General features: G+C 43.8%; 1 protein-coding gene across 4 annotated transcripts in view; it reads right to left on the reverse strand.

The window, feature by feature from the left end:
* The window catches only part of LOC110523811 (actin remodeling regulator NHS), a 154,415-nt gene extending 145,222 nt beyond the window's left edge, over window positions 1-9,193 (reverse strand). For 2 of the 4 annotated variants that reach the window (XM_036976810.2, XM_036976717.2), the window contains exon 1: window positions 8,578-9,041. In XM_036976810.2, coding sequence (XP_036832705.1) covers window positions 8,578-8,857 — 280 coding nt within the window. In that variant the 5' untranslated portion in view covers window positions 8,858-9,041. Of the gene's footprint in view, window positions 1-8,577 lie in introns of all 4 variants that reach the window. The other 2 variants (XM_036976771.2, XM_036976852.2) reach the window with 2 other exon arrangements.
* Between the last annotated feature and the right edge of the window lie 9,711 nt (window positions 9,194-18,904).

An 18,904-nucleotide genomic window follows, 5' to 3' on the forward strand; every position in this document is an offset into this window, starting at 1 on the left:
AAGGGGGAGACACATTATACCCATACTGTTACAGACCTACAGTTGAAGTCGGAAGTTTACATAAACAAGTTTTAATAACGCCAACCCAAGTGTATCAACCACTCCACAAATTTCTTGTTAACAAAATATAGTTTTGGCAAGTCGGTTAGGACATCTACTTTGTGCATGACAAGTCATTTTCCAGCAATTGTTTACAGACAGATTATTTCACTTACAGTGAATTATATCACAATTCCAGTGGGTCAGAAGATTACATACACTAAGTTGACTGTGCCTTTAAACAGCTTGGAAAATGCCAGAAAATGGTGTCATGGCTTTAGCAGCTTCTGATAGGCTAATTTACATGATTTGAGTCAATTGGAGGTGTACCTGTGGATGTATTTCAAGGCCTACCTTCAAACTCAGTGCCTCTTTGCTTGTCATCATGGGAAAATCAAAAGAAAATCAGCCAAGACCTCAGAAAAAAATATTGTAAACCGCCACAAGTCTGGTTCATCCTTGGGAGCAATTTACAAATGCCTGAAGGTACCACGTTCATTTGAACAAACAATAGCACGCAAGTATAAACCCCATGGGACCACACAGCAATTATACCGCTCAGGAAGGAGACGACTTCTGTATCCTAGAGATGACCGTATTTTGGTGCGAAAAGTGCAAATCAATCCCAGAACAACAGCAAAGGACCTTGTGAAGATGCTGGAGGAAACAGGTACAAAAGTATCTATATCCACAGTAAAACGAGTCCTATATCAACATAACCTAAAAGGCCACTCAGCAAGGAAGATGCCACTGCTCCAAAACCGCCATTAAAAAAGCCTGACTACGGTTTGCAACTGCACATGGGGACAAAGATCGTACTTTTTGGAGAAATGTCCTCTGGTCTGATGAAACACAAATAGAACTGTTTGGCCATAATGACCATCGTTATGTTTGGAGGAAAAAGAGGGAGGCTTGCTAGCCGAATAACACCATCCCAACCATGAAGCACGGGGGTGCCAGCATCATGTTGTGGGGGTGCTTTGCGGCAGGAGGGACTGGTGCACTTCACAAAATAGATGGCATCATGAGGCAGGAAAATGATGTGGATATATTGAAGCAACAACTGAAGACATCAGTCAGGAAGTTAAAGCTTGGTCGCAAATGGTTCTTCCAAATGGACAATGACCCAAAGCATACTTCCAAAATTGTGGCAAAATGGCTTAAGGACAACAAAGTCAAGGTATTGGAGTGGCCATCACAAAGCCCTGACCTCAATCCTATAGAAAATTTGTGGGGGCAAAACTGAAAAGGCGTGTGCGAGCAAGGAGGCCTACAAACCTGACTCAGTTACACCAGCTTAGTCAGGAGGAATGGGCCAAAATTCACCCAACTTATTGTGGGAAGCTTGTGGAAGGCTACCTGAAATGTTTGACCCAAGTTAAACAGTTTAAAGGCAATGCTACCAAATACTAATTGAGTGTATGTAAATGAATTGCAAAATACATTTTTAAAAATTTACATCACTGGAGCTGGAGTCTTGAATCTCCCTCTAACTTTAAGCATCAGCTGTCAGAGTAGCTCACTGATCACTGTACCTGTACACAGCCCATCTGTAAATGGCACACCCAACTACCTCAGCCCCATATTGTTATTTATTTTTTGCTCCCCAGAATCTCTACTTGCACATCATGTGCACATCTATCACTCCAGTGTTAATGCTAAATTGTAATTATTTCGCCTCTATGGCCTATGTATCGCCTTACCTCCCTACTCTTACTACATTTGCACACACTGTATTTAGACCTTTTCTATCGTGTTATTGACTATACTTTTGTTTATCCCAAGTGTAACTGTGTTGTTTTTGTCGCAGTGCTTTCCATTCTTGGCCAGGTCGCAGTTGTAAATGAGAACTTGTTCAACTGGCCTACCTGGTTAAATAAAAGTGAAACAAAAAATATGTATTGTATGTCAATGTGTGTGAGTGTGTCAATGTAGTGGTGTGTGTGTGTAAAAATATATTTTTTCCACACACAAAAGTTTAGGGTCACTTAAAAATGTCAGTGTTTTTAAAAGAAAAGCACATTTTTTGTCCATTAAAATATCATAAAATTGATCAGAAATACAGTGTAGACATTGTTAATGTTGTAAATGACTATTGTTGCTGGAAACAGCTGATTTTTTAAAATAGAATATCTACAAAGGCGTACAGAGGCCCATTATCAGAAACCATCACTCCTGTGTTCCAATGGCACGTTGTGTTAGCTAATCCAAGTTTATCATTTTGAAAGGCTAATTGATCATTAGAAAACCCTTTTGCAATTATGCTAGCACAGCTGAAAACTGTTGTTCTGATTAAAGAAGCAATAAAACTGTCCTTCTTTAGACTAGTTGAGTATCTGGAGCATCAGCATTTGTGGGTTCGATTACAGGCTCAAAATTGCTAGAATCAAATAACTTTCTCCTGAAACTCGTCAGTCTATTCTTGTTCTGAGAAATGAAGGCGATTCCATGCGAGAAATTGCCAAGAAACTAAAGATCTCGTACAACCCTGTGTACTACTCCCTTCACAAAACAGAGCAAACTGGCTCTAACCAGAATAGAAAGAGTAGTGTGAGGCCCCGGTGCACAACTGAGCATGAGGACAAGTACATTAGAGTGTCTAGTTTGAGAAAGAGGCTTCACAAGTCCTCAACTTGCAGCTTAATTAAATAGTACCAGCAAAACACCAGTCTCAACAGTGAACAGTGAAAATGCGACCCTGGGATGCTGGCCTTCCAGGCAGAGCTCCTCAAGTCCAGTGTCTGTATTATTTTGCCCATCTTAATCTTTTATTGTCCAGTCTGAGATATGGCTCTTTCTTTGCAACTCTGCCTAGAAGGCCAGTTGGTTCTCCAGTACATTGGCCAATTGAACAGAGGGTAGATTATTTACTCTCCTCTGTAGTTTCAGCAGGGTACCCACACATCGGCCTCCATATCACGGTCTCTTCAGAGTGTCGGGGATCAGGGCCCAGGTGAGAAGTATATCCTGCACAGCTGAGTCATTGAAGTATAATTCCTCATCCAAATCATGGTTAGTGATCGCTGTTCTGATGTCCAGAAGCTCTTTTCAGTCATAGGAAACGATGGGGGAAACATTATGGACAAAGAAGTTCAAATCAGCGCAAACAGCCCCTCCCTCCCCAACTAACAATCAACAACAACAAAATAGGTGTTCCAGTCCCCATGGAGACAGAACAAACAGAGATGAAGTAATAGTTTGGAAGGTCTTCAACATGCATTAGGAACAGTCATGTCTGTTATATACACACGAGGTGTACCATAACCTGCTGGACAAAACATGTTCATTTGATAATTTATTTGCTACAGATTGTGTCCTGAAAATATACACCAGGTTCTAGGAGGAGAGGACCATGCAGTAGCACTTGCTCTGCTCACCCGTCTGCCAGGAGCCTCAGGAATGTAGCAGTAATGACTAACATGTCCTCCAGCTAAACCCTTACACATATAAACTAAACACTTTCATAAACAAGCCCTGCCACCTCACCGACCTCTCTACTCTTCCCCTCCCATGTGGGGAGTATCTGTGGGGTACCGCATCATCCCAGAGGAGCAGGCAGTGTCAGGGTTAGAGAGGCAGGGGAATGGTTAGGGTCAGGGAGGCAGGATGGGTCAGGGTTAGGGAGGATGGGTCAGGGCTAGGGAGGCAGGATGGGTCAGGGTTAGGCAGGCAGGGTGGGCGGGCGGGCGGGCCAGGGTTAGGGAGGCAGGGGAACAGTTAGGGTCAGGGAGGCAGGGGAACAGTTAGGGTCAGGGAGGCAGGGATGGGGAGGCAGGATGGGTCAGGGAGGCAGGATGGGTCAGGGTTAGGCAGGCAGGGTGGATCAGGGTTAGGCAGGCAGGGGAACGGTTAGGGTCAGGGAGGCAGGATGGGTCAGGGAGGCAGGGATAGGGAGGCAGGATGGGTCAGGGAAGCAGGGGAACGGTTAGGGTCAGGGAGGCAGGGAAACAGGATGGGTCAGGGTTAGGGAGGCAGGGTTAGGGAGGCAGGATGGGTCAGGGAGGCAGGATGGGTCAGGGTTAGGCAGGCAGGGTGGGTCAGGGTTAGGGAGGCAGGGATAGGGAGGCAGGATGGGTCAGAGTTAGGCAGGCAGTGTGGGTCAGGGTTAGGGAGGCAGGGGAGCAGGTGGGCAGGCAGCTAGGGGGGTAGGGGAGCAGCCTACCTGCTCCATCCTGTTCCCCTGCCTCCCTAACCCTGACCCACACTGCCTGCCTAACTCTGCCCCCCTAGCTGCCTGCCCACCTGCTCCCCTGCCCCCCTAGCTGCCTGCCCACCTGCTCCCCGGCCCTACTGCCCGTCTGCTGCCCTGAATTCCTCTGTTGATCCTACAGCTATTGTATGCAGTAATCATGTGCCTATGAACCAGAGTTACACTGTTAGCACTGAGGCGGTGTGCACTAGTAGGAAGTCTGCTGTGTGCAGCTCACCCTGCACTAACAGCTCACCCTGCACTAACAGCTCAAACATAAAAATCACTTTCATGTATACCTCTAATAAGCCTCCCAGTACAGCTGGGTGATATGGTCTAAAATCAGATCTCCATTTATTTGTTTTTTTTTACTTGTGGGCGATTCACAATATATCTAAAAAATGTTTATGTTCTCTCTAAATAAGCTTTGTACAATTAAAATATCAAATACACTGCATTTCAAACAGTTAGCAATAATCTAAAGAATTCCGGGTTTGTAAAATTATACCTTGGCTAAATATAAGCCTTCAACAACCATTAACCTTAATTATTTTATAAAAATAGTTTAACATGAGAAGTAATCACTGATCAGCCTATGAAAATAACCTTTGTTACAAATTTAACTAGAACCATGCATACTGCACATTCACTAATAATGACAACCTTACTGTAGCAGGCATTAGGCTATAGAACATGAACACAGGTCTCAACAATCGCTCAAGCCCACATGCAAGTGATTAGCCAGATAATGTTTATATTTCAAGTTAAAGATAGAAAATCGATCCAAGTCTGCTAGTTCCCTTCATCTAAAATTAGGTTTTGGTTGAAGATCTGCTAATTCAGTATAAAAACAATATGCATAAAGTAGAGAAAATTATACAATTTTGGCTCCAGAGCACACGGGACCTCAGACTAGTGCGAAGGTTGACCTTCCAATGGGACACCGACCCTAAGCACACAGCCTAAACAAGGCAGGAGTGGCTTCGGGACAAGTCTCTGAATGTCCTTGAGTGGCCCAGCCAGGGCCCAGACTTGAACCCGATCGAACATCTCTGGAGAGACCTGAAAATAGCTGTACAGCAACGCTCCCGATCCAACCTGACAGAGCTTGAGAGCATCTGCAGAGAAGAATGGGAGAAACTCCCCAAATACAGGTGTGCTAAGCTTGTAGCATCATACCCAAGAAGACTCAAGGCTGTGATCGCTGCCAAAAGGTTCTTCAACAATGTACTGATTAAAGGGCCTGAATACTTATGTAAATGTGGTATTTCAGCTTCATTTGTTTTTTTACATTTGCTAAAATTTCTAAAAAGCTGATTTTGCCTTGTCATCACGGGGTATTGTGTGTGTGTGTGTGTGTGTGTGTGTGTAGACTGATTTAATCATTTTTAGAATGAGGCTGTAATGTAACAACATTTTAGAAAAAGTCAAGGGGTCTGAATACTTTCCGGCACTGTTTATCAATGAATTGGCGAGGGCACTAGAAGTCTGCAGCACCCAGCCTCACCCTACTGAAGTCAAATGGCTACTGCTTGCTGATGATCTGGTGCTTCTGTCACCAACCAAGGAGGGCCTACAGCAGCACCTAGATCTTCTGCACAGATTCAGTCAGACCTGGGCCCTGACAGACCTGGGCCCTGACAGACCTGGGCCCTGACAGTAAATCTCTAAGACAAAATAATGGTGTTCCATAAAAGGGTAGCTGCCAAGACAACAAATACAAATTCCACCTGGACACCGTTGCCCTGGAGCACACAACAAACTATACATACCTTGGCCTAAACATCAGCGCCACAGGTAACTTCCACAAAGCTGTGAACCATCTGAGAGACAAGGCAAGAAGGGCATTCTATGCCATCAAAACGAACATAAAATTAAACATACCAATTAGGATCTGGCTAAAAAAAAAAATACTTGAATCAGTTATAGAACCCATTGTCTTTTATGGTTGTGAGGTCTGGGGTCCGCTCACCAAATGAGAAACACCAAATTGAGACTCTGCATGCAGAATTCTGAAAAAATATCCTCCGTGTACAACGTAAAACACCAAATAATGCAGAGCAGAATTAGGCCAATACCCGCTAATTATCAAAATCCAGAAGAGAGCAGTTAAATTCTACAACCACCTAAAAGGAAGTGATTCCCAAACCTTCCATAACAAAGCCATCACCAGCAGAGAGATGAACCTGGAGAAGAGTCCCCTAAGCAAGCTGGTCCTGACGCTCTGTTCACAAACAGAGCCCCAGGATAGCAACACAATTAGACCCAACCAAATCATGAGAAAACAAAACGATAATCACTTTGACACATTGGAAAGAATTTACCAAAGAAACAGAGCAAACTAGAATGCTATTTGGCCCTAAACAGAGAGTACACAGAGGCAGAATACCTGACCACTGTGACGGACACAAAATTAAGGAAAGCTTTGACTATGTACATACCCCTCGAGCATGGACTATTGAGAGAAGCCGCCGTAGGTAGACCTGGCCTCACTGCCAATCCTGAAGTACACCATTAAAGCTACAAAAGTGTCAGTGTTCAATCTTTACAAAACAACAGAACAGATTAACCGGAATGACATTTACTCTATATATAGAGTAAATGTCATTCCGGTTAATCTGTTCTGTATATATATATATATATATATATATATATATAGGGGGTACCGGTACAGAGTAAATGTGCAGGGCACCGGTTAGTTGAGGTAATATGTACATGTAGGTAGAGTTATTAAAGTGACTATGCAAATAGTTTGGGTAGCCATTTTAAAAGCTGTTCAGGTCTGGGACCTAGAATTAGCACTCCGGTACCGCTTGCCGTGCAGTAGCAGAGAGAACAGTCTATGACTAGGGTGGCTGGAGTCTTTGACCATTTTTAGGGCCTTCCTCTGACATCGCCTGGTATAGAGGTCCTGGATGGCAAGAAGCTTGGCCCCAGTGATGTACTGGGCCGCACACACTACCCTCTGTAGCGCCTTGCGGTCGGAGGCCAAGCGGTTGCCATACCAGGCAGTGATGCAACCATGCTCTCGATGGTGCAGCTGTAGAACTTTTTGAGGATCTGAGGACCCACGCCGAATCTTTTCAGTCTCCCGATGGGGGATAGGCTTTGTTGTGCCCTCTTCACCACTATCTTGGTGTGCAAGGACGATGTTAGTTTGTTGGTGATGTGGACGCCAAGGAACATGAAGCTCTCAACCTGCTCCACTACAGCCCCATCGATGAGAATGGGGGCGTGCTCGGTCCTCCTTTTCCTGCAGTCCACAATAATCTCATCTTGATCGTGTTGAGGGATAGGTTGTTATTCTGGCACCACATGGCCAGGTCTCCGACCTCCTCCTTATAGGCTTTCTCGTAGTCGTCTGTGATCAGGCCTACCACTGTTGTGTCATCTGCAGACGTAATGGTGTTGGAGTCGTCATAGCTGAACAACCCAGCATTAAAACACCCTAACCTTGATCTTTTTAATGAAAGCATGACCCTACTACATCCCAGCAGTTGGGTCATCCAAACAAACCCAGATTTTTTTGAGTGTAGAAATTAAACTAACAAGCCAACAGCATCATGCTGTGCCAGTATCAAGGAAATGATTGGTTACTCCCTCACACCCCTTTTCCATCCTGCATTGAAATGTTGATGAGGTCTGAAAAAAAAATGCAATAGATTGGGACTGAAATTACTGACAAAACAGTGTAATGTACATTTAATCTAATCTTTAATTCAACTGAAAAATACATCTGACACAACAAACAAAAAGACCCATCTGCTGCTCCAGCCCTCTTACCCTCATTATGTTACGATGGACCTAACCCTAATTCAGCCCTCTAACCCTCCACATGGCCTCATTATGTTACCATGGACCTAACCCCAATACAGGACAGCAAACTAACCTCATTGTCGTATTTAGATTGAAAGCATAGTATGTATGGATAGAGCCTGGTTATGAAAACATTGAAATGGCGAGTACACCACGCCAGCTATCAATAAACTGGTGCCATTGCCTAAAATGATGATCACCGCGAAACAGTCAACATGCCAATCTAGCGATCAATTGCGCTCAGAATAGAATTGAAACACATGAACACATAAAAACAGACCATATCGTAGACCCAAGCTTTTAATAAACCAATACAGACGCAACATGAACATGATGGAACCAACTGTGTCATATTGATTACTATTCCGTATCAATGCTACAGATTCAATATTTGGAGCACCAATCTGTTTCCCACTGAGTTGTAGCTTTTATTAGAAGACCATGTGCTGGCTACGCAGAACCGCAGAGAACACATGGCACGCTGTGGCTAAAAGGAGAAAAGGTTGAGCTGTAGTAGAAAGTGGTGTACTCACGTACTGCCTCCTGCTTGGCGTCTAACCCGGAGATAGACTGCTGAAGTTTACCGACTTTACTCTGCAGTCCCCGGACCCGTTGGTTGGTAAACACGATATCGCTCTCCAGCTCCTGGAAGAGAGAGCAGGCGTGCCGGGCCAGGTCGGAAAGCTGTCGTAGGGTCCGGGACAGAGCCACATTGTTGACCGTACACAGATCCTCGAAAACCAAACTCTCTTCTTTCGGAACTGAATGCCTGCACAGTAACTGGGGTTCCACGATCCGTTTGGCAAATGGCATTTTGACATGGACCCGATTAGAAATCCACAAAAAAATCTGAACCAATAAATTATTTTCCAAACAATAGTTGCCCCCATTAATCCAACTGTCCCTGATTGAGCGGTTCTTCAGGCATCATTTCACTTTCTACAGACTGAGTGGTCGCCTCCCGCTGCTCCTCTGGTCATCAGCTGCCTATCTATCCATAGGTACTAGCCTATGTTTTTCAGAGCTTTAAAAGTGAGGCGCTTTTAAAAAAGATCACCCCAAAACCTGGCGCGGGTCCTCTCATTTCCCGGATCTGGACTGGGACCGAAGCGCTAAGCTGTCTGTGTCCATGGAGCCTCCAAGCGCGCTGCCGAGACTGAGCGCTTGCACTATTACCACAACAGAGGATTCTTGGTGTGGAAGAGTTGCTCGATGATAATAATCACTTTGAACGGCTGTATAAGAGACTGATACATAGAGAGTTGTAGTGTCATAAGATGACTGTAGCCTATGTGTTAGAGTGTATTAAACTGTTCTCTGTGTGTAAAAGCATCAGTTACTCTTCCAGGGGCCGACATGAAACAATATATTTATTTAACTAGGCAAGTCAGTTAATGAGGCCTACCCCGGCCAAACCATAACGGTGCTGGGTCAGTTGTGCGACACCCTATGTGACCCCAATCACGGCCAGTTGTGATACAGCCTGGATTCGAATCAGGGTCTGTAATGACACCTCTAGCACTGAGATGCAGCCCAGCTAGTAATGAGGAATCGGCCCAGAAGCGGGGGGACGGAACTAATTGAATCGGCCCGGAATCGGGTGTTGGACTCAGCCCGGAATCAAAATGAATGACTGCCCAGAGTCAGCCCAAGTACATCGGGCCGTTTCAGTCTACCAGAATTCAGCCGACTTTGCCGGCACCTTACCAGAATCCCCCCAGAAGCGACCCGATGCTAATTTATATAAATGTATACAGAATTACCTGATTTAGTCATTTTAAATATTACTATTATACATTTTATACATACAAATTATACCCATCCACAAAAAAAGCATTTTGTGTCGGAGGAAACGCCATACACAGTGTTCATGCGCCTGACACACCCCAGGAGTCGCTACAGCACGATGGGACAAGGACATCCCGGTCAGCCAAACCCTCCTCTAACTCAAACTACGCTGAGCAAATTGTGCGTCACCTCATACAGTGCCTTGCGAAAGTATTCGGCCCCCTTGAACTTTGCGACCTTTTGCCACATTTCAGGCTTCAAACATAAAGATATAAAACTGTATTTTTTTGTGAAGAATCAACAACAAGTGGGACACAATCAGGAAGTGGAACGACATTTATTGGATATTTCAAACTTTTTTAACAAATCAAAAACTTAAAAATTGGGCGTGCAAAATTATTCAGCCCCTTTACTTTCAGTGCAGCAAACTCTCTCCAGAAGTTCAGTGAGGATCTCTGAATGATCCAATGTTGACCTAAATGACTAATGATGATAAATACAATCCACCTGTGTGTAATCAAGTCTCCGTATAAATGCACCTGCACTGTGATTGTCTCAGAGGTCCGTTAAAAGCGCAGAGAGCATCATGAAGAACAAGGAACACACCATGCAGGTCCGAGATACTGTTGTGAAGAAGTTTAAAGCCGGATTTGGATACAAAAAGATTTCCCAAGCTTTAAACATCCCAAGGAGCACTGTGCAAGCGATAATATTGAAATGGAAGGAGTATCAGACCACTGCAAATCTACCAAGACCTGGCCGTCCCTCTAAACTTTCAGCTCCTACAAGGAGAAGACTGATCAGAGATGCAGCCAAGAGGCCCATGATCACTCTGGATGAACTGCAGAGATCTACAGCTGAGGTGGGAGACTCTGTCCATAGGACAACAATCAGTAGTATATTGCACAAATCTGGCCTTTATGGAAGAGTGGCAAGAAGAAAGCCATTTCTTAAAGATATCCATAAAAAGTGTCGTTTAAAGTTTGCCACACGCCACCTGGGAGACACACCAAACATGTGGAAGAAGGTGCTCTGGTCAGATGAAACCAAAATTGAACTTTTTGGCAACAATGCAAAACGTTATGTTTGGCGTAAAAGCAACACAGCTCATCACCCTGAACACACCATCCCCACTGTCAAACATGGTGGTGGCAGCATCATGGTTTGGGCCTGCTTTTCTTCAGCAGGGACAGGGAAGATGGTTAAGATGGATGGAGCCAAATACAGGACCATTCTGGAAGAAAACCTGATGGAGTCTGCAAAAGACCTGAGACTGGGACGGAGATTTGTCTTCCAACAAGACAATGATCCAAAACATAAAGCAAAATCTACAATGGAATGGTTCAAAAATAAACATATCCAGGTGTTAGAATGGCCAAGTCAAAGTCCAGACCTGAATCTAATCGAGAATCTGTGGAAAGAACTGAAAACTGCTGTTCACAAATGCTCTCCATCCAACCTCACTGAGCTCGAGCTGTTTTGCAAGTCGGAATGGGAAAAAATTTCAGTCTCTCGATGTGCAAAACTGATAGAGACATACCCCAAGCGACTTACAGCTGTAATCGCAGCAAAAGTTGGCGCTACAAAGTATTAACTTAAGGGGGCTGAATAATTTTGCACGGCCAATTTTTCAGTTTTTGATTTGTTAAAAAAGTTTGAAATATCCAATAAATGTCGTTCCACTTCATGATTGTGTCCCACTTGTTGTTGATTCTTCACAAAAAAATACTGTTTTATATCTTTATGTTTGAAGCCTGAAATGTGGCAAAAGGTCGCAAAGTTCAAGGGGGCCGAATACTTTCGCAAGGCACTGTAGGTCTCCCGGGCACGGCTGGCATGGGTCTCGAAAAGGAATCTGTAGCAACGCAGTTTGCACTGCGATGCAGCGTCTTAGACCGCTGCACCACTCAGGAGGTTCCAGCCATAAAGTTTTTAATGCTTATCAAATGCCTTGCAACAAGTATCAAAATACTAAAATACTGCACAGGACTCTAAAATAATTTCATTTAAATGTTAATTGTATGTTAATTTCATCATAGAAACAATGAGAAAATATGATTAAAATAAATAATGGAATGTTAATTATATAAAGCAGCCTGTGTAATCATCTGCCAGAGTAGCCCCAAGTAATACATTTGGGCCAGATAATTCACACCAGAATCGGATCTAGCTCAATCCCCACGTTTTAGCCATAAGTAATACTGCCGAAGGCGGCCCAGACTCAGGCTACATGACATCGCCAAGTCTGACTCTCAGCCGGAATCGGCCCAGATCCACTGTGCTAGCTGGGAGTGCCTTAGACCGCTGCGCCCCAGATCCACTGTGCTAGCTGGGAGTGCCTTAGACTGCTGCACCTCTTGGGAGCCCAAAATAATATAATACATAGTGCAGAACATTATTATTCAAGGACTGATATACATACATTTAAAACGTCACACATAGCCTCCATTTCTCAGTTTTTTTAAACAGATTACCTTAGTGTTATTGGGCACAGGGACTATGGTAGTCTGCTTGAAACATGTTGGTATTAAAGACTCAGTCAGGGACAGGTTGAAAATGTCAGTGAAGACACTTGCCAGTTGGTCAGCGCATGCTCCATGTACACGTCCAGGTAATCCGTCTGGCCCTGCTGCCTTGAAAATGTTGATCTGTTTAAAGGCTACGGAGAGCGTGATCACATAGTCATCCGGAACAGTTGATGCAATCATGTATGTTTCAGTGTTGCTTGCCTTGTCTAGTAGGCTCATGTCACTGGGCAGCTCATGGCTGTGCTTCCCTTTGTACTCTGTAACAGCTGCAAGCCCTGCCACATCTGACGAGCGTTGGAGCCGGTGTAGTATGATTCCATCTTAGTCCTGTATTGACGCTTTGCCTGCGTGATGGTTCGTCGGAGGGCATAGAGGGATTTCTTAGAAGCTTCCGGGTTAGAGTCCCGCTCCTTGAAAGCTGCAGCTCTACCCTTTAGCTCAGTGCGGATGTTTCTTGTAATCCATTGCTTCTGGTTGGGGTATGCACATACAGTCACTGTGGGGACGACGTCATCGATGCACTTATTGATGAAGCCAGTGTCGTGTCTTTAGCTATGCCGGATTAAGTGATATGACATGCTATTCTATAAAATCCTTTCTCCGTAATTAATATTACCTGAATGAGGTAATCATGTAAATGTAATTAACTAGAGAGTCGGGGCACCACAAAATAATATTTATAGAGCTCTTCCGAATAAACTCTTAACTTCTCATGACTCTCAAATCCGTATCCGGGAACGTAACCATAGCCTCAAACTAATTAGCATAACGCAGCGGACATAAATCTTCCTAGAAAATCTTCCTATTCATGAAAATCACAAATGAAATATATTGACACACAGCTTAGCCTTTTGTTAATCACACTGTCATCTCAGATTTTCAAAATATGCTTTACAGCCAATGCTAGACAAGCATTTGTGTAAGTTTATCATGGCATAATGCTATGCTAGGCTCTGCTACCAGTAGGCAACATTTTCACGAAAATAAGAAAAGCAATCAAATTAAATAATTTACCTTTGAAGAACTTCAGATGCTTTCACTCAGGAGACTCCCAGTTAGATAGCAAATGTTCCTTTTTTCCAAAAATATTATTTTTGTAGGCGAAATAGCTCCGTTTGTTCTTCAAGTTTGGCTGAGAAATCGACCGGAAAATGCAGTCACTACAACGCCAAACTTTTTTCCAAATTAGCTCCATAATATCGACAGAAACATGGCAAACGTTGTTTAGAATCAATCCTCAAGGTGTTTTTCACATATCTATTCGATAAAATATCCACCGAGACAATTGGTTTCTCATAAGAAGCGATTGGAAATTTTCTGCGGGAGCCATCATGTGACCACTTGCTCAGTGTGGTCCCTTATGGCTATTCTTCAACATAAATGCGTAAAAAGACCTCACAATGCTGTAGACACCTTGGGGAATACGTAGAAAACATAAGCTCATTCGTAGCCCATCCACAGCCATATAAGGAGTCATTGGCATGAAGCGGTTTCAAAAAATGCGGCACTTCCTGATTGGATTTTTATCTGGGCTTCACCTGTAACATCAGTTCTGTTGCACTCACAGACAATATCTTTGCAGTTTTGGAAACTTCAGAGTGTTTTCTATCCAAAGTTGTCAATTATATGCATAGTCGAGCATCTTTTCATGACAAAATATCTTGTCTAAAACGGGAACGTTTTTTATCCAAAAATGAAAATACTGCCCCTAAGATCGCAACAGCAGTCAATATTAATCGTCACCTTAATTCAGTCTCATCTGAAAGTTGTAAATTCTTGGTTATCTTCGCGAACCCTGGCTAACAAGTTGAATCAGCAATACAAAATTGGGTTTAACGATTTATTTACTAAATACCTAACTAATCACACAGAATTAGACATGCACATAATTAATGATAACTTGATTACAATTTACGTCATAAAGGAAAATGTCCCTAGCGGGCGGAACAGATATGACAGCTTGTTACACAAAAGAAAAGGGGCTGGGTTTGAGTGAAAGAGCGGGAAGACTAAGTAACAAAGGAAGAAGCTGTGCTATCGTAAATACAGTATCTTATGCATTCTAAATTACCCCCCATTTGGAAAAGGAAATTGCAATAAATATTTACTCTGAGCTGCGCTTTGGTAGGTTGGTGGTAGATGGAAGGCCGTGTTGCCAAACCGAGTCCTTTGTCCTTTGAAGAATGTCTCTGCTTGTCAATTGGATACGTTGTTGTAACGTCGTTGTGTGACAGATGGGATACTCTGTCTGTTCCTTCCTAACCCTCGTTTGCAGCTGCTGTTGCTAACTCAACGGCTAGGAGGTATCACTTCTGTAGTGAATAAGAGTTCAAAGTTCATACCATTCGCAACCAAAGCTCACACGGATGTTGGCTTCGTTCTGTAGTTATTATCTGAACCATTCTGACATTGGACCGTCGTCCTCACATCCTCGGAACAGGAGGTTATATTGTCGTCAATGCTTTATATAGGAAGGGAGAGGAGGGCGTGTTTGAAAAGTTTTATAGCCCATGTCCCTTCACAAGGGCGGGCCACTGATTGAGCAGAGCCCTAACCTTATGAAAACCCAAATCTCACATCTTAGAAGCTAAAATTACATTTCATCCCATCACAAATCATTTCATATTCAAACATTTAAATTGAACAACAATTCCATGTGATTCCAATAACTCTGATGTGTAGACTTTCCACTGTAGAGTTTGTCATCTTATCATTGATGAGAATGTCTCAGATGACAACCGAACTGACATCATATTCATTAAGTACCACTGCATATGTTCAATTGGTCAGATTTCCAGAATATAGTTCATTTCCCCCCACCTTCTGATGTTCCCAGAATCTCTATGTTAACCAAGGGGTTTTCAAATGTAACATCAGTAGGTTAGAGAGGGGAAAAAGGGGGGAAGAGGTATTTATGACTGTCATAAACCTACCCCCAGGCCAACGTCATGACACCAGTGACTGATGTGGTGTACTCTGTCACGAACCGGCTCAAAGCCCGTAACAAAGGGAGACAACGTGGAGATAAGGAGTAACAAAATATATATTTATTAACTAAAGCAACTAAGGAAAATATACAATGATGTGTGTAATCAGTAATGTAAGTGAGTTTTGCGTGCATGAATGTGATAATGCAGGGTGTTGAAAGGTGCCAAAGCAAACAAACAAAAGGCCACCAAGAACCACAACACAATCTACAAAGGTGTCTGCATGGAGAGAGTCTCCTCCATGAATGTGGAAGAGGTCTATTTATCCTGGGAGACACCTGGCCCAGGTGTTTCCCATGAAGCTGACGACCCTCCCAACTCCGCCCACCGGCATCCTAATAAGGAAACAAGAACAAAGACAGAATACAGCAGACAGAGTGGGAGGGTCGTCACAACTCCTCAATGCCATAGGAAGAATCACGGAACACACATGCGGTGACATCACCTGGTTTAAATGATATTTCTTGGGACAATATCTCTTTCATCGTCACTCTATGCAGTTTTACCCCCACTGTATCCACATCCTACCATACCTTTGTCTGTACATTATGCCTTGAATCTATTCTACCGTGCCCAGAAATCTGCTCCTTTTACTCTCTGTTCTGAACGTACTAGACGACCAGTTCTTTTATCCTTTAGCCATACCCTTATCCTACTCCTCCTCTGTTCCTCTGGTGACGTGGAGGTTAATCCAGGCCCTGCAGTGCCTAGCTCCACTCCCATTCCCCAGGCGCTCTCATTTGTTGACTTCTGTAACTGTAAAAGCATTGGTTTCATACATGTTAACATTAGAAGACTTCTCCCTAAGTTTGTTTTATTCACTGCCCTAGCACACTGCCAACCATGATGTCTTAGCCGTGTCTGAATCCTGGCTCAGGAAGACCACCAAAAACCCTGTAATTTCCATCCCTAACTATAACATTTTCAGACAAGATAGAACTGCCAAAGGGGGCGGTGTTGCAATCTACTGCAGAGATAGCCTGCAGAGATCTGTCTTACTATCCAGGTCTGTACCCAAACAATTCGAGCTTCCACTTTTAAAAATCAACCTTTCCAGAAACAAGTCTCTCACCATTGCCGCTTGCTATAGACCACCCTCTGCCCACAGCTGTGCCCTGGACACCATATGTGAGCTGATTGCCCCCCAGCTATCTTCAGAGCTTGTGCTGCTATGTGACCTAAACTGGGACATGCTTAACACCCCGGCCATCCTACAATCTAAGCTTGATGCACTCAATCTCTGACAAATGATCAATGAACCCACCAGGTACAATCCCAAAGCCTTAAACACGGGCACCCTCATAGATATCATCCTAACCAACTTGCCCTCCAAATATACCTCTCCTATTTTCAACCAAGATCTCAGCGATCACTGCCTCCTTGCCTGCATCCGTAACAGGTCTGCAGTCAAACAACCACCCCTCATCACTATTAAATGCTCCCTAAAACACTTCAGCAAGCAGGCCCTCCTAAATCAAATCAAATCAAATCAAATCAAATTTTATTTGTCACATACACATGGTTAGCAGATGTTAATGCGAGTGTAGCGAAATGCTTGTGCTTCTAGTTCCGACAATGCAGTAATAACAAGTAATCTAACTAACAATTCCAAAACTACTGTCTTGTACACAGTGTAAGGGGATAAAGAATATGTACATAAGGATATATGAATGAGTGATGGTACAGAGCAGCATAGGCAAGATACAGTAGATGGTATCGGGTACAGTATGTACAAATGAGATGAGTATGTAAACAAAGTGGCATAGTATAGTATAAAGTGGCTAGTGATACATGTATTACATAAGGATACCGTCGATGATATAGAGTACAGTATATACGTATGCATATGAGATGAATAATCAACCTGGCCCGGGTATCCTGAAAGGATATTGACCTCATCCCGTCAGTCAAAGATGACTGGCCATTCTTTAAAAGTGCCTTCCTGACCATCTTAAATAAACATGCCCCTTTCAAAAGATTCAGAACCAGGAACAGATATAGCCCTTGGTTCTCTCTAGACCTGGCTACCCTTGACCTGCACAAAAACATCCTGTGGCGTTCTGCATTTGCATCTAATAGCCCCCATGATATGCAACTTTTCAGGAAGTTAGGAACGAATATACACAGGCAGTTAGGAAAGCTGAGTCTAGCTTTTTCAAGCAGAAATGTGCATCCTGTAGCACAAACTCAAAAAGGTTTTGGGACACTGTAAAGTCCATGGAGAATAAGAGCACCTCCTCCCAGCTGCCCACTGCACTGAGGCTAGGAAACACCGATAAATCCACTTTCCACAATAATTGAGAATCTCAATAAGCATTTTTCTACGGCTGGCCATGCTTTCCACCTGGCTACCCCTACCCCGGTCAACAGCCCTGCACTCCCCACAGTAACTCACCCAAGCCGCCCCCATTTCTCCTTCACCCAAATTCAGATAGCTGATGTTCTTAAAGAATTGCAAAACCAGGACCCCTACAAATCAGCCGGGATAGACAATCTGGAAAGCTGCCGCGATCATCCCCCTCTTCAAAGGGGGTGACACTCTAGACCCAAACTGCTACAGACCTATATCTATCCTACCCTGCCTTTCTAAGGTCTTCGAAAGCCAAGTCAACAAAAAGATTACCGACCATTTTGAATCCCACCGTACCTTCTCCATTATGCAATCTGGTTTCAGAGCTCGTCATGGGTGCACCTCAGCCACGCTCAAGGTCCTAAACAATATCATAACCGCCATCGATAAGAGACAATACTGTGCAGCCGTATTCATCAACCTGGCCAAGGCTTTCGACTCTGTCAATCACCACATTCTTATTGGCAGACTCAACAGCCTTGGTTTCTCAAATGATTGCCTCGCCTGGTTCACCAACTACTTCTCAGATAGAGTTCAGTGTGTCAAATCGGAGGGCCTGTTGTCCTGACCTCTTGTGGTCTCTATGGGGGTGCCACAGGGTTCAATTCTCGGGCCGACTCTCTTCTCTGTATACATCAATAATGTCGCTCTCGCTGCTGGTGAGTCTCTGATCCACCTCTACGCAGACGACACCATTCTGTATACTTCTGGCCCTTCTTTGGACACTGTGTTAACTAACCTCCAGACGAGCTTCAATGCCATACAACTCTCCTTCCGTGGCCTCCAACTGCTCTTAAATGCAAGTAAAACTAAATGCATGCTCTTCAACCGATTGCTGCCCGCATCTGCCCGCCTGTCCAGCATCACTACTCTGGACGGTTCTGACTTAGACTATGTGGACAACTGCAAATACCTAGGTGTCTGGCTAGACTGTAAACTCTCCTTCCAGACTCACATTAAGTATCTCCAATCCAAAATTAAATCTAGAATCGGCTTCCTATATCGCAACGAAGCATCCTTCACTCATGCTGCCAAACATACAATCGTAAAACTGACCATCCTACCGATCCTTGACTTCGTCTATGTCATCTATAAAATAGCCTTCAACACTCTACTCAACAAATTGGGTGCAGTCTATCACAGTGCCATCCATCTTGTCACCAAAGCCCCATGTATTACCTACCACTGCGACCTGTATGCTCTCGTT

This window comes from Oncorhynchus mykiss, chromosome 1, assembly GCF_057628025.1.
Source record: "Oncorhynchus mykiss isolate SJ-2025 chromosome 1, ASM5762802v1, whole genome shotgun sequence".
In the NCBI taxonomy this organism is placed as follows: domain Eukaryota; kingdom Metazoa; phylum Chordata; class Actinopteri; order Salmoniformes; family Salmonidae; genus Oncorhynchus; species Oncorhynchus mykiss.